Raw genomic sequence first — 16,733 nt, forward strand, 5'->3', positions numbered from 1 at the left:
TATAGTGTACCATGAACATGAAGTCCACTAAAATTGCATCAGTTCCCCAATTTCATAGAGGTGCTGTTCAGGGGTAACATAACGTTTTGCTAATTTTCAAACCCCAGTATAGAACTTTACTCTATAGGCAACAGTAAAACAATTTTTTTTCCATAAAAATTCATATTACAGAAAAATAGGATATATTTCCAAGACAGAGTTAAAAAGTGAATGCTTAAAGACTGTCATTGCATATTCTACATCTTCCTTTCAAAGGATAGTCTAAACTAGGACAGTTTCAGCATTTTTTTCTACAAATAAATGAAATTATTCCTTTGATTTTTGAAGAAGAGTTTGACAGCACAGCAAACACATGCACTCCTTATCCACCAATATCACTCACTTACCATAGTTTATATATTTATACATATACACAATACATTTCACCACATTAGTTCTCAGTGCTAATTCCCTTCCCCAACAAAAGAAAAACAAAATTCTGTGTAGTTCTAAGTTTATGTTTACTCTGGCTATTGCCAACCCAAAAGACAATTTTTATGTTATGTATTTAAAGATTTGAAATGTTCCTAACAAAGTCGGTATCCAGACAAGCGTAACAACTCATGTCCACTCTTTGCATTGTAGATTTTAACCAACACATGAGAATTAGTAGGCAATCAATTGTAAAATGAAATACATTTCTGGAAATTAAATAATTTTTCAAGGTTTAAAGTGGGCAGACTGAAAGCAAAATAAGTTACAAGTCACTTTCTAAACATGGACACTTATCTTGCCATAAAATGAGATTTTGGAAAAGTCAGCTGTCCTGTTAACAAGACTTTTGTTCTCCCTGGCCCTCTAAACTCTTAAAAGTTTTTTACTCTTAAAAAAAACTGCTGGCCTGCCAGCTGGGTATAAGCCAAAAGGGTTATCCAGTCAGACCCTTTCTGGGAGTCAGACCTAACTTAGGATTATTTACAATGATAGTGCATCTATGGTTTACAAAAGCAGAGGACAATTTAAATAATTAAAGGACAGGAAGGGGAAAAAAAGCCAAGAAATGAAACAAATCAAAAAGAGTCATGGAAATCTTCAAGAATATTTAATCGAAGTTTTTCTTGTGTTCGGGAACTTGACTGAAAGAAGACAGCTGGACATAGTTCAATGCTCTAAATTAAAAACGATCTAACAAGGTCTACAGGGATAACTCTTTTAGCTACATTTTGGAAACCAGATTCATTTCTACCAAGTAATAGCACTCAAAGCTAAAAAGGAAATTCCTCAGAACTGAGGTAGTTACTAAGTATCAGCACGTTTTCCAATTTCTCACAAGGCAACTTAGTTATTTACAATTTATTTTTCCCACACATAAATTTATAACCTTTTCAGCTTTATGTTTCCGTGATTTGTTTTAAAAAGAAAACCCAAAAGAACAAACTAGCCAGAATATGCTTATTTTACTAACATCATGTTTTAATAAATAACTGGCTACTTCTAGTAAAACTAAGCCTCCAGGATTTTTTGTAACAGCCCCAAATATTCCACTTTTATCATTCTACAGAAATTTGGTGGAAAAAATGTTCAATGAAATGTTGACCCTGAGCTAACAAGAAATTTTATTTCAATATAAAAATAGAAAATCATCCTTAAACAAGGGTTTGACCATAACAAACCTTCTGTATTTTCAAGATTCTGTAGACTCAATCAGAATTCCAATGGCTGTCAGGAGCAAGAGGAGACTTGCAGAATAATTTTTAGTCTTTCAGCAGACTTTCAGGCACTCCTTTTTAAAGTGATCTGTTCCTTTCCATAATTCCACTGTAGAATTGTCACTTACCACCTGCCTTCCTCTCTGGCAAGGGTCACAAGGAGAAGTATTTCCTCAGGGTCCAAGACAACAGTCAACTGCAAATTGACCAACAGAAACACCATCCAAGGGCACATGGACTTGACCAATCCACTGTAGTGACCCCCACGGGTATCAGCTCTGAAGGGGAATCGCTGAGCTTCACCTACTCCCACAATCTGGACTCTTAAATTCATTCAAACTTGGGGTCATTTTGGATGACAGTGTAACATTTTGCCAACCTTAGGCTGGGCTCACTTTGACTATCTGTTCCTTAGGAGGAGTGAGGGGCAAAAAGGCATGAACGAGACAACTTACGATACCTAAAAAAGAAAATCCAACATACACCATAAAGAACCTGAAGACAAATGCTTACTGCTGCACAACTCAAGAACATTTTAGGTTTTAATAAAATGGACAATAATGCCTGAAATCTTTCAAAGGAGCACGATTCAAGAAGCAATGTAGGATTGCTAAACTTTAATAAAATGGTTCTGGGAATGGCAGGCAGAGCTCTTCTTAGCTTATGCAAAACTGACACTGTCTGCAGTTTCTTCCAATTTACCCAGACCTGGGTGAAGTCTAATCGCTCCAGATATTAATGCTGTATTAGGTCTGGCATAAGTGGCCTGACAGCCAATTCTGCCTTCACATTCTGTCCTATGATAGAATAAAAACAAGTTGCCTCTACTTCTCTCCAGAAAAGGCAACAAACATAACATGGATAAATGGGAAGTTTACTACACAAAACATACCTTCTGTTTGTTGGGTGCTTTTTTATATATATAAGAAAACAGGATAAATAAAACTTGCTTCTGTACATATTTCAGATTTTCAGAAAAACATCCTTGTTACATGCCAAGATAGGATCCTGGTTTTCTTGTAAATAATGGTATGATTTGAAAAGAAAAAAATCCCAAAACAAATTTTTTTTAAAAAAGAAAGCGATAAGAACACAAATGAACAGCTAACTATAGCTCGGTATATACACTCTGTTAGCCACATTTAACAAGAATTCTTGGTGAGCAGAACTCCAAGTCCAAGTCCCTCTTTTCCAGAACAGTGAATGAAAAATAGTCAACGTTTTAAAAAAAACCAGTGGCCGCCTATTAAAAACTGTACACTGTTGTCCATTAACTTAAAAAGCAAAGTCACTAGATGGTATAAAAGTGAAAATAGGTGCCTTGCAACTCTGATTATAAAAGTCTCTTCTCTAAGGGTTACAATTATCTCCATTGTCTTTGCATGACCAAGAACATGATGCCAAAGATCACAGCTACACGTGACGGTCCAACAGTGCTAGCAGAAGAACTGTCCTTTGTGTTTCTGTCACTGTTTTGGGGTTTCCCAGCGTTGTCAGTCACGTTGAACACAAACTCGGAAGCACACTGTGGTGATTCACAGCCACTTCCACTTTCTTCTCCGCTACTTTCATCACCTTGAGAGGGCAAAACAACAACAAAAAAGGTATTGGATTGTGCTTCATTATCCAGATTTAATTTACAGGAATGTTGACAATTTTAAAAGGAACTTACTTATATCAATGAAGTCTACATCATTTCCATTGTAGGCGTTCTTCATTTTGATGGTCATTACCCGAAGAGCCATGATTTGCTGACGAATCACCATGTCTGGTTTGGTGATGTCAACTTCCACCTCAGGATTGTTCCCCTGATTAGCTAATCCATTTCCTGTCACTGCAAAGAGGTACCTGAAATGAAATTTAACTCATTTATAAACACCCATAATAAGGCAGTGGTGATGTCTTCTCCCACTTCTTTGCTTTCACTGGTAACCTCAGACCTGGAGTTAGTGGACTTTTCAAAGGACTCATATTCAACAGCGATCAGGGATATGTGGTTGGCCAGAGTGCCAGAAACTATAATGTTAGTACTGCTAGTAACTATAATGCTATTGGTGAATTTGTGAAATGTTGATGGAAAGACAAAATTCAATACTAAATGCCATTATTACATTTTTCAGGGGTTGAAGATGTTGAGGACAAATGTAATCACTTATTCATTCACTCAATCATATTTACTGAGCACTTACTGTGTGCAGAGCACTGTACTAAGTGCTTGGAAAGTAGAATTCAGCAGTAAAGAGAGACAATCCCTGCCCACATGTTTCCACAGTAGCATGACATGTCTTTGAGATGCTAATTTTGTTTATGGAAACTGATCCTGATAACATTACTAATATGCACTGGTGGCTTCAACACTTAAGTATTTACTTAAACCCATCCTCATTACTCAAGTAAATATGTCTAATTAATTACATGTTAATCACTTATTCTGATTACTAGATCTGTTAGTCATTAGCACAACAAGGGTCAGTCTTGGGCTGTGCACAACGTGGCCTAGACTACAGATTCCAAATTGGCCTTTTCAGTCACACATGCACTCACTGAATCATGGATAAATTTCACCATCAGCAGAGTCTTCAAGTACAAAGTACTACTATAAATTAATAACTATTTTCACATTTATCTCCCTTGTTAGAGTATAAGTTTCAAGTGGGCAGGGAATGTGTCTCAGACTTTTTTGTTCTTTCCCAACCACTTACAACAGGGCACTGTACTCAATGGGTGCTCAGTAAATACCACTGCTACTACTAAGTCTCTCAAAATTGAGGAGACCCATGAAAAAAAATCAAATTGGCATCTCTATGTCTGTTTGCCTATGTATCCACATAGTTATTTGTGCCCTAAAGATGTTAACTAGCCAGTCTATTCCCTTACTGTCCCATCTCCACCTCTTGTCACCTCTTCATCCTTCTACAAAACTCCCCCAGTCATTTAATCTCTTCACCTCAGGCCCTGTCCCCTTATACAACATTCAAAAAAACTGAGAGCAAAACATCTAATCACAATTTTCGTTTTTATAAAATCTTCCTTTTCCCCCACATAGCTGAACCACAACACTGTTGTATTCCCTTAGGAATGCATTCCTCAAACTATAGTTTGTGGCTCTTGGGGGTGGGACAGAGGAGTAGGGAAGGGGAGACAGGAATGAATTTTAACTAAGGCTGTGGAATTTGTAGAATAGAAGGTTTTGACTTCAGAGACTTCTGCAGAGCTATCAACTCTTCCTGCCTCAACCCAGCCTTCCCTCTCCTTCCCACCAAACCCATTTTCTGCTTGGTTGCTTTTCCAATGAATAAACTTCAATGTAAAGACAATTTCCGTTGTTGGGAAAGTAGTACTACGGTGCTGTAACATAGACTATCCTCAAGAGGTGTTTTTCCCCCCTCTGATTGGAAAATTGCCATAAATCACAGCGTGTGAGTTATTGTTTCTAGCACTAGCAACGTGAGAAGGGACTTTGGTGTTCATAAGTATTATATAATGATTACATCATTTAATATGCCCACTGTTTTTTGATTCACCTTCAAATTCTACTTCAATATCCAAACTCACCTTTCTGATTCTCTCAATCAATCACTGGTATCTTTTGAGCACCTACTGTGTGCAGAGCATAGTATTAAGCACTTGGAAGAGTACACTGAGGTTGGGGAACATGACCCCTGCCCACAAGGAGTTTAAAGTCACTCTCCCATTTTAATCCCCAAGAACCTTCCAGACTCCAGTACTCCACACCTCAGTGTCTTCTCTCATCTCTTTACTTACTTGCTGCTGGCATATCTAAAATCCAAAATTTACCAGCCCTCTCCTCTTAAAATTTAACTTGTTCAATATAGATTTTGTCCAGATCTCTACCTGTATATACATTCTATAAAGGTAAAGCAACAATAAGACAGGGGAAAACCTAAAGCTCTTTAAGCTTAATCCCACCTGCTTTGGGCATTTCCATTCCAGCACTCATCCTCATTGACATTTCCCGCAGCCATCTTCTCATCATTACAAACATTGCTTGGAAGAGATGACCAAAATTTTTTGGCCTGCTTTAATTTTTCCTTGACATCAGTCACCTAGTGAAAATTTATATAGCCATGTAAAACAATGCAAAACAATCTAAAACATTTCCATGGTAACTTATAATGTATTTTTGGTTTCATGTAAAAAATTTAATTATATCTCACAAACCACATTAATTGCAAAAATCACTAAAATAAACCACTCATCTGTGTCTAGACCCGTTAGTAGCTTTCAGAGATTTTTATATGCCCATTATGTCAAAGTTAGTATAAACAGACAGTTCTCCTTGCAAGTGTGCTCACACACAAACTCAATTTGCTTCAAATGTTTAACCCAAAAAACTCCTTCAGGCTGGCCAAAACTAATACTCAAGCTGGACCAACCTCATTAAGGTTACTGGCAGTAACATGGTTTTTCTGATACAAATGGTTCAATAGGCACTCACCAATCTGTCTAAACTTGTGCCAGCAGCTGTGGTTGGACGTTCTTCTGGGTTATATGGCCTGAAACGAGCGCTAAAGCCACTTTCTGAAACCGAACGAGAGGACCGACCTGGTGATAGGGGCTTGGGGGGTCCACATCCTTGGAAAACCTACAACAGTTCAAACATACTATGTTTACAAAAATCACTTTACCAAATTGCATGAGGTCTTCCTCTGCTCATCTGTTTGATTAAGCAAGGTTACTGTATCCTCTGCATAGAATCCAGATTCACACAGTAGCTCGACATGTCTTTAGAGATGTTGGTTTTGTTTTGGGGAAGAAACTACTTAGATTTTTAAAGTTATGTATTATACCTTCTGGGACACTTGCATGCTGTTTTCTTGCATATTCATGATGGCATCAGAAATCTTCACATCAATGGGATCCATAACTGATTCAATGTTAAAAGGACCTTCCAGCCTCTCTGCCACCATTAACATGGCATCTAATACAAGGATAAATGGACAAATCATCAAAGAAAGCCTGGATTAATCAGTCTATCATAGAATCTTGATTTGCTGAGGAAACAGAACACTCCCCCATCATATTTAATTCATTAATGCTTTCCTGACTTTTCCAAAACACAAATCAGGTTTAAATTTTAAACAGAGATTTATTCAAAATATGTCACTCTCCCTTAAATCCCTCATGGTAAGTAAACACTTTGTTCTACATAGAGAAATAAATCAAACCCTTCTATTTTAATTATTTTCCAACCATTCACAGCCGACAATTTGTGGAACGACACAAAGAAGACGGACAACCATGTCAGATCCAAGTTCAACCGCAAACTTTGATGGACTCATACAAAGTATTTATATATGTCAACTCCACTTATATATAGCTAAAATACAAATGAATACCCATTTTTTAAGATTACTAATGTAGCCTTTTTCTAGATTACAAAAGAAAAAATGTGAGAGATTTAAACAACTTCTAAAAGGTGAGAAATAATTAACAAAATCTCTAGCCAGATAGACTGGGAACATCTCAAACTCAAAAGTTCATTTACAAGCAAATAATTTTACACATGTCTTTTTCACTAAAAGAACAAGATGAAATGCAGGGAAACATGATCCTACATATAAAAAGTGGACATTAAAACTTTTACTTTGGAGTCAGAATTTTACATATTATAGGCAACCTGCCATTTTCCATTCATTATTTAATTCTTTAAAACAAAATTGTCTTCCATTTTTTCCTTTGGGCAGATCAAGTTAAACTTTACGCATGACACGCATTCTAATTAATTAGGAAGCTTTTTCTGAAATATAACCTTCAAACAGTAAGTGAAATGTTACTTGATGATTGAGAGCAATAGTTAAAAAGGTATTTTTACAGAGATAGGGCACATCATCTACACCAGAACTGCACAATGAAAACTAAAACTTTCTTCTTGGAAAACTCCTATATTTGTATTTTGACTTGATTAGGCAGAATAGCTGGGTAATAAAAATATTTTATAGAAGAAGCTTAATTTTTCACAATTAGGTTGTTCATTTGCTGTCCCCCATTATATCTGGACAAAACTAAACCACAATTCAACTTACCACACTTGCTCATCAAAAGTAAGTAATCCAGCTCATTTAAGGAAACAAAATTTGGTGATCAACCTTTAAACTTCAACTGAGAATAACCAATGGCACTTGTCCTTAGATAGGAAGTAGCTAGTTTAGTGAGTCTGGAATTTAGTTGTCACAGCCCACAAACAGGTTCCTTCAAGTTGCTTTTTTTTTTCAGGGGGCGGAGGGGAGGTAATAACAAATGAAACAAAGAGTCTTAGATTGTATTGTGGTGAGCTCCAATAACCTGATGCTTCAAATCTCTGAGCAAAGACTGCTAGCATGAATATACTATTGTACTAGAGGAGAGAAAAATGCTTTTGATGTGCCAGCAAATGGAGACTTTTGTAAACAAGTGGAGCACAACTTAAAAGTGCCCATCACTGTCAAAGCTTTGGGTTTTTCGCATCCCTAAAGAATATCCCATCATAGTTGTGAAGAAGGTGCTTGCTTCCAATAAAAATGTTATGAATAGGCAGATAGCCAACACAGAAATTGTATAGTTTTCAACAACAAAAATCATTCAATTTTGTAACTCCTCATTCCTCAAGTGGCAAGGAAAAGTCCCAGATCAATAATGTGTTTGTGGAAGTCTGAAAGGAAACATAAACCCCAATTCTTCTGGCTGTTTGGCGTCTTTGTACACTCGGAGGCGGCTGGGCCATACACAAGAGCATGGGAATGTAGAGCGAATTGGGGCCTTTGTTACTCAGGGTGCCATGGCGTTACATGTATCACAGCTAAGGAATGCAGGCTCTGCTTTGACTGCTGATATAGAAAATGCATTCGGCCTCCAGCAGAGTGGCCAAAGCTGGCTATAAAAGATAAGCAAAGCAATAATTGGCCTTGGAGAATATATTCAACTGTAGCTCTTCAGAAGCTGCAATAGACACTGACAAGAAGCGCTTAAAGAAATAAACTTTCCCTAAAAAAGGTGGCCAGTTGGCTTTCTTTTTTTTAATTGAGGGAGGGAAGACTGAGGAGAGGAGTATAAGTGGGGGGAAGGTGTATATTCGACTGGCTCCTACCTCCTGCTAGGATCTGGCTGGTGTCCCTGCCAGCAAACCGAACAGTAAATTCCCTCTGGCAGCAACATTTGACATTAATAAGATTGGCTATGATTCAAGATCATGCTAACACTACTATGGTATGGGAGAAAGAACACACTGCACCTAAGCTTAATTTATGATTTTCCTACAACTGACATTTTGGAGCATGTTTTCCTTTCCTTTTGAGCTCATGGTTCAAACTAATTCATCCCTTCTATAATTGGCTGCAAGATGGTTCAATTAGTTTGACACATCTTACTACAGGTTGTCAAGAGTTCAAAATTTACTGAAATATGCATCGGCCACAGTGGTTTAAAAGGACACTCCCAATGTGGGGTTCTTTTTTTTGGGGGAAGGGTAGAATACAAGGGAAGCAATTTTGAAAAGTATATCACTCCAGCTCTTAAACACTTTTCCTACTGCATAAATTTTTCCTCCCTATTGGCATTGAGATGATCCTCAGCAACAAAGCAACTCCTTCTCACTAAGGGAAGCAATTCTCTTGCATTGTGTCACCAATAATCAGAAACACACATCTTCAGCTCCACTGTCTGACTTGAAGAACAAAAGGCAGTTTCCAGACTTAACCCCAAGATCTGATTTTTAAAAGGGGAAAAAACGCTCTTGACCATTCATTAACAGGAGTCATTTAAAGGGAAAAAATTCCTTGCAAAGAAAAAAGGGACTTGTTCTAGGGACACCCAATTTGGGGCCAAATTCTACATTCTCAGAACAGATTAATTAAACCCTGGTGGAAAAAAAAATCCATGAAAAGGCATAAGAGATTAGCAATGCCCACTGTCCCTACTCTTACACTAGTTTATTTGAAATAAAGAATGTTTCACCTCTGTCTGGTTAAGAATGGTTCTTAGATATAATTTTCAGTTCCCATGTTATTTAAAATGATAAAAGAAAACATGCTTGAAATCCTGCCACTTTACTTGTTCACTTTTGTTTCTTAACAGAAATTGGCTATCTGGGAAATGCCCCCCTTGGGCAACATTTTAACCATTTGCAGAACTGTGATATGGTCTCAATCTGTTCTGAATTCACATCTCCTGGAAAAAAAAATACGTTAAACAATTTATTAAAATGGAATGCTTTTTGCTGTCGGTTCATTAATCCTTGTAGCTTCTGCCACAAATGCTAAAAGGATTCTTTTAGGAATCCAAGGGAAATGCCACTGTTTAACCCTTTATTCCCAATCTGGAAAATAAAAAAACTAGGCAAATCTTTTTAGATGGACAGGAACAAGAGTCAGCTTCAGACTTGAATGGTAAAATTTTAAGCCCATGGTTAGCCTTTGAAAAAAGGTCACCTAGTATGAATGCCAATCATTTTAATTCAATTGGATTTTTCTTACAAATGTTCCTGGTCCTAAAGTGTTTAGTGCCAGCAGCATTTAGCTGTTTGTTTCTATTTCTAAAGTTATGCCTCTTCTTCTTCCCTGAGTTTCCTCTTCATGTGCTGGAGGTTTGCAAGACTTCTAAATTTGAGATCCTAGCCTGAACTTGTGCAGAAATGCTTAATAGTCTACTGATTTTTCTAAATTAGAGGGTCTCAAGAATTTCTTGAAACTTATTTATAGATGTACTTGGGCAAAAAATTCATATGATCAACTTCCCGTGCAAGTAATAATAATAATAATGTTGGTATTTGTTAAGCGCTTACTATGTGCCGAGCACTGTTCTAAGCACTGGGGTAGACATAGGGGAATCAGGTTGTCCCACGTGGGGCTCACAGTCTTAATCCCCATTTTACAGATGAGGGAACTGAGGCACAGAGAAGTTAAGTGACTTGCACAGTCACACAGCCGACAAGTGGCAGAGCTGGGATTCGAACTCATGAGCCCTGACTCCAAAGCCCGTGCTCTTTCCATTGAGCCACGCTGCTTCTTAGTAAAATTTTATTTCTGGGAAGGGAAAGAAAACATAATCATGGGCATCTGAGTTCATGATCTCCAAAATAAAAAAAATGTGTACCTATGGAAACACCAAGAGTCAATATATTTTGTTAAAGATATTCAACTACTTGGAAACATTCAGAGTTATTATCAACAGTTACATAATTTGCTTTTTTATATTGTGAGTACCCCCAGGGACAGGGACCATTTGTAATTCCAACCTGTGTATTCTCTCCCCGGGCTTATCACAGTGCTCTGTAAACAGTAAATGTTTAATATCACTACTACTGCCACTGCTAAGAGAGTAACCAGTTAACTTAAAATACCAAAATAAAAGGGTTAGAACTATGCAGTCTAGGGCATTTTCCGTGAGAGTCACCATTCACCTACTATCTTTGTAGAATAAGTAAATTTATTATTTTACACTGCTGATGAGCTTCTGTAAATGGTGCTCTGAGTGTAGTATATATGATGGAGTAGTCATCTCCGAAGTTACCAAGGAAACTGTAACTGGTACCAGTTCACTGTCTCACATGTACAATTTTGGTATCACTACCTTCTTTGTAGACATCCAAGAATTTCACAGGATCCTCAAAAATGAATATCTGTTTATGGCTAGACATACATTAGGTAGCAATGTAATTAATCAATTTAAGTTGAAAATAGTACAATGGCTTTGTCCTAGAACTGACATGGCTTCAGTGTCCAAAAAATTTAACCCAAGTGCATTCGATAAATAGGATCGTTGTTAAATTTCTGTAGTATCTATACCTGGCAATCTATTAAATGCCACTGGCTGTTGGTGAAGAAAAATTATTTTCAAAAGAGTATAAACTTAACAACAGAAAAGACTTGAGAAAACGAAGAAATGACTAACACAAACTTTAGTGCTAACTGGATCACATTCTTGTGGAGAGATAAGCAGGATTTTCTCCCGTATCTTGAAAGAATACCAAGGTGACACAAACTCTCACCTATAAAATGATTCCACTCTGAATCCAGATCTCCTTGATTGGCCAAGCAGCCCCTTAGGACATTAGAACAGTAGTTGTAACATGGCTTCACAGTCACCAGACCTCGACAATGTGGGCAATACATCATTTTCAGCAAGGCGTGTGTACATGAGGGTGTGGGATTTACCTTAGAAAAGAAATGGGGAGTAAAATTAAAATGGAAAAACACAAGTTAGACTCACACATTCTCCAACACTTCCAAGAAGTTCAGAAGTGGACAATTCCATGGTCTGCTCTCTCCCTTATGGAAAAAAAAACTGCTGGGAGAAAACAGACCCACATCCACATCATAGACAGGAGACCTCTCCTCTTCTGAAATAGTTTAATACCACAGAGAAAAATTTTTCAAAGGGTATGTACAATAATTTAGGCTGCAAAAATCAAAACTCAATAAATGAGCACAATAAACTAGGTATTTAACCTCCACTGTCTGCCAAGCTCTGGGGTACACATAAGGTTATCTAATTGGACACAGTCCCTGCCTCCCACAGGGCTCACAATCTATCTTGTCCCCAGGTTACAGATGAAGAAACTGAGGCCCAGAGAGGTTAAGTGACTTATCCAAGGTCACCCAGAAGGCAAATATCAGAGTTGGGATTAGAACCAGAGTCTTCTGACTCACTTTCCACATGCAGGTGGGTCAAAAGAAAAGCAACAGTCTGAACGATTCTCCAGTTGATCATACCTTCATGAAGCTCCTGCCCAAAGGCTCCCCTTTTCCACTCTCATGGCTTTGCCCAAACTCTTTTTCCTGCATTGACTAATCTCCCTATTCCAGTCTGCAATATCACCTCCTAGAATTCATGTTTCATCCCCTCTAGGAAGTATTCTCTGCTGCCTTTCTGCTTAAGCTATGGTCTTTAACGTTTCTGTTTAACAGACTCATCTCTTCTATTACCCTGTGAGCTTTTTTGTGCAACAGGTAGGGGATAGGGGAGAGGGCAGCACAAGAATTCTTTAACATGATTCCCTAGGATATGGTATACTGTGGTACACAACTGGTTCGCAGGTAATACTCACTGACTGAAAACATTCTGTGACAAAGGATAAAGGGACAGAGATTTGCCAGTACCCTGGGCAAGCCAAAAGAGTGACCAGAATTATATCTTAAGGCATCTGTTGCCAGAAAAGCGATGAAATCCTCATTTTGAAAAACATCCACTGAGTGAACTTCCCAGTGATTTGATGAAAATTCTGACCTACCTGTCTTATCCTAACACTCAATCACTTGATTGAACCTGGCATTTGATGGGTGTCTTAGGACCAGGGAAAAATCAAGCTCAAGTAATAAATTGAACATTGAGGAGGGCACATCAGTTGTGTTCAAATGACTTGAGCCTGAACTGCAGTAATAACATAATGTTGGTATTTGTTAAGCGCTTACTATGTGCCAAGCACTGTTCTAAGCGCTGGGGTAGACAAAGGGGAATCAGGATGTCCCACGTGGGGCTCACAGTCTTAATCCCCATTTTACAGATGAGGTCACTGAGGCGCAGAGAAGTGAAGTGACTTGTCCACAGTCACACAGCTGACAAGTGGCAGAGCTGAGATCCGAACTCATGACCTCTGACTCCAGAGCCCGTGCTCTTTCCACTGAGCCACGCTGCTTCTCTATGCTGGCTTCACTTTATGGCAGACCGCACAAGACTATGAACCCGTCAATGGGCAGGGATCGTCTCTATCTGTTGCTGAACTTTACATTCCAAGCACTCAGTACAGTGCTCTGCACATAGTAAGCGCTCAATAAATACTATTGAATGAACTGAATGAATCTCTACTGCCCAATGCCAGGGACTGCTGACTTGAGGCCCTTGGGATAACATGGATCCTTGTCTGGGATTCTTCCCAAATGTAATACAATGTCTTCAACATTTACCAACATTTACTTTCTTCAACACCACCATTGCAGGAGCTACGCTGCAGATATTTAGGCCATTCAGCCAATAGGAGACATGTCACACGGAGAGAGATGCTATCAATCAATCAATACCATTTATTATGTCTTGGCTCCATGCAGAGCACCGCACAGTGCACTTGGGAAAGTACAATATAATTGGTAGACATGGTCGCTACCCTCAAGAAGCTTACAGTCCAGTGGGGGGAGGAGACATTAAATTAATTTACAAGTAGGGGATAGCAACAGAGGTTAAATATATGTACTTAAGTGTCATGGGGAGAAAGGGAAAGTGAAATAAGAGTGGGTGTTGGGGAGGGGTGGGGTGCCCAAGTGTTTCTGTGACATGGAAGGGCTGAAATGACAGTAGTAGGGGGCTTCAGAAAATATGATAGAAAGTACAGCCGACAAGCAATTATTTCAGTGAGAACAGCAGGAAGCACTACTATTAAGAAAGGAGTATATCTTTGGGAGCAAAAACTTGCAGAGAACTGTGAGACAAAAGAGATAAAGCAAAAAATTGCATAACAAAGGACAACATTTGTAGGTGCATATAGTGGTTTGGGAATTTCAAACTCATACTGGCCTTTGTAGCCTCACGTTACCCACTGGTAAATTTTACCAAGAGTGGTATCATCATCTCTAAATGACAGTAAAGTTGGAAGATTAGTAATTTTAAAATTAGCATCATTTTCAAAATTGGATTATGTTCAGATAATACCCAGGTCCTGAAATACTTAGAGGAGATGGGAATCTATTGTTGAGGTTTAAGGAGTTGATCAAGTACTTACCCTGAGGTCAAAGAATACCTTTTCAGATCCACCAACTGCACATGCTAAAATAGGAGGCTAATATTTTTTTTTTTCAGACTTGGACATCACGCTTTGTTCCACAGTCAAGAATGCAAAGGGCGGGTGAGTTATGATGGGAATGAGGTGTTTCATTATTAAAACTCTGGGTGTGCTTCAGCGCTGCTACATTTCTGAATCAGGTTCTTTCGCTAAATATGAAGTCTGGCTCTGTGAATGATTTGTTCTGTAAACAGTAAGACTATCTGCAAAGCTACAGCATACTATGGAAATATTAAGAAATATGGAAACAGTCCAATAGGAAAATAAGTTACAAGAAAGAGAGAATGGGAAGAAGAGGAGTGTAGTACAAAATGGGTTTTGAAAAAAAAAAATTAAAAAACCAAAACATTCTATGAAAATAGTCACAGATTAAGAAATAAAGGAAATCCCAATTTAAAGCTCATTCTAGGGAATCAAGGGCTGAATCCTCTCGCTAAATGTTGACTAAATCGACAGGCTACAAGTTGTAAGGGCTCGTGGCATCACTGCCCACTAGTTATGTGTTCAGGCAGGCATTGCACTGTCCCTACTTACAAAGAAGACTGGGTTTTGTTGAGGCTCCAGGCTGGGTTAGAGTCCACACTACTAGGCTTGTCTGGAGATAAGCCTCAGGCTTTCAGAGAGTAAGTAGGGAATATGTCTACTAATACTGTTGTATTATTCTTTCCCAAGGGCTTAGTAAGGTGTTTTGCCCACAGTAAGCGCTTAATTAATACCGCTGATTAACTGATCGAGAGGGCTACATAAAGGGTGTTGTATTATGTACTATGAAAGGGAAAGGAGCCAGATTTCTGTTTTCAAGTGGAACCCACCATTCCCCTCCTACATACACATGAATCAGGATGATCCCTGGAATTATTTTTTCCTTTTTTTTAAACTATCCCATTATGATTTACCAGACAATCCTCTGACCTTCTAAATGCTGCATTCCTCCTTATTCGTTTTTAAATACCAAACTCAATTTCAGATTAATGGGGGAATTCTGAACTGACGTGTAGTCGCTCCTTTTCCTCTAAATCATAAATTGGACCTTTTTGAAGTAATTCAATCATGTATTTTAAAAAATACTGCTTCCTCAAATACGCTAAAATATAGCCTACATGAGCACTTTGCTCTCTGTGTAATTTGAGTAACCATCTGGATTTGGGCAGGCCATAGCTTTGTAAATCCTAAGTAAACACAGAGACTAATTCAAAGTTATACCTTGTTCATAATGGCATGCTTCATTCTGAGCTGTTAGTCGAAGAAAAGTCAGATACAATTATTTGATTAAAATACACAATTCTTTCCTGTGGTTTGTTTTAGCTGGGACCATTTAAAAACATATCAAAAATGGAAGGCTTGAATTCCAGATTTCAAAGAAACCTCTCTTCCCTTCAAAGCAACAATTGCTCCAAGTATTTTAGCAGTCATTTTCTCTATTGTCTCTCATAGCAACTGAGATCTGTCACACCGAGGCTACTCATGGCCCCAAATTTGAACTCCAGGGGACACAGAGGAAGCACATTCTGCAGGGGGCCCACATATCTGGAATTCCTTTCCTACGCTGATCTGACAGAGCCGGAATTAGTTGACCTGCAGGGCACAGTGCAGGACCTGTCTATTTAAACTAGGCTCCCCCAGCATGTAAAAATAAAGCATCTGCTTGTTTTCATTTTCATTTACACAGTTTAAAAAATTAAATTCAAATACCTAATATATAAAAGCTGGGGGTTAGTGTTCAGACAAACAGCAAGCACACCAGCATCACATGCAAAAATGCAGAGCTGGTACAAATTACTGAAAGTCCATTATCAAACTTGTTGGCAAAAGGTCAGGGCCCACTCCAGCACAACTGTGGAACTGTCCAAATGACAGACCAACACTGCTGCTCCTGAGTCTTCACAAAATTTTAAATGAGCTCTCTGCAATACCACGTGCAGATCCTTAGAACACAATTCTATGTAACAGTAAACCAAGTTATACTTTGTTCTGTGGGTATGTTTATCTTGGAAAGAAACTCAAGTTCATTCAAGTGCTATTCTAGAGTGACCCTTGAAATGAAATAATCCCCATTCTAATAAAAAGATCCCCAAAGAGAGCTTTTACTTGTTGAGGATTTACTCTAGTAAATCCAAGTCCAGGTAACCCATTATGCCATGTAGCCTTCGTACAGTTTACAGAGGAATAAAAACCCTTTTTTCCTTTCATCTCATGAAATTTATTTACTTTCACTGGTTTGCCATGCCACTAGGGCAATAAATCACTGTGAGGTTTCATCAACTAAATTAAAATTT

General features: G+C 38.3%; 1 protein-coding gene across 1 annotated transcript in view; it reads right to left on the reverse strand.

Moving 5' to 3' along the window:
* Positions 1-378: 378 nt before the first annotated feature.
* GPC4 (glypican 4) overlaps positions 379-16,733 on the reverse strand; it is a 101,388-nt gene continuing 85,033 nt past the window's right edge. The window contains exons 4-9 of the mRNA XM_001514654.5: positions 11,674-11,839; positions 6,500-6,630; positions 6,148-6,294; positions 5,619-5,755; positions 3,361-3,536; positions 379-3,263 (exon numbers count right to left, since the gene is read on the reverse strand). Coding sequence (XP_001514704.1) covers positions 3,052-3,263; positions 3,361-3,536; positions 5,619-5,755; positions 6,148-6,294; positions 6,500-6,630; positions 11,674-11,839 — 969 coding nt within the window. The 3' untranslated portion in view covers positions 379-3,051. The remainder of the gene's footprint in view (positions 3,264-3,360; positions 3,537-5,618; positions 5,756-6,147; positions 6,295-6,499; positions 6,631-11,673; positions 11,840-16,733) is intronic.

The sequence above is a fragment of the Ornithorhynchus anatinus genome, chromosome 6 (genome assembly GCF_004115215.2).
Source record: "Ornithorhynchus anatinus isolate Pmale09 chromosome 6, mOrnAna1.pri.v4, whole genome shotgun sequence".
NCBI classification, from domain to species: Eukaryota; Metazoa; Chordata; class Mammalia; order Monotremata; family Ornithorhynchidae; genus Ornithorhynchus; species Ornithorhynchus anatinus.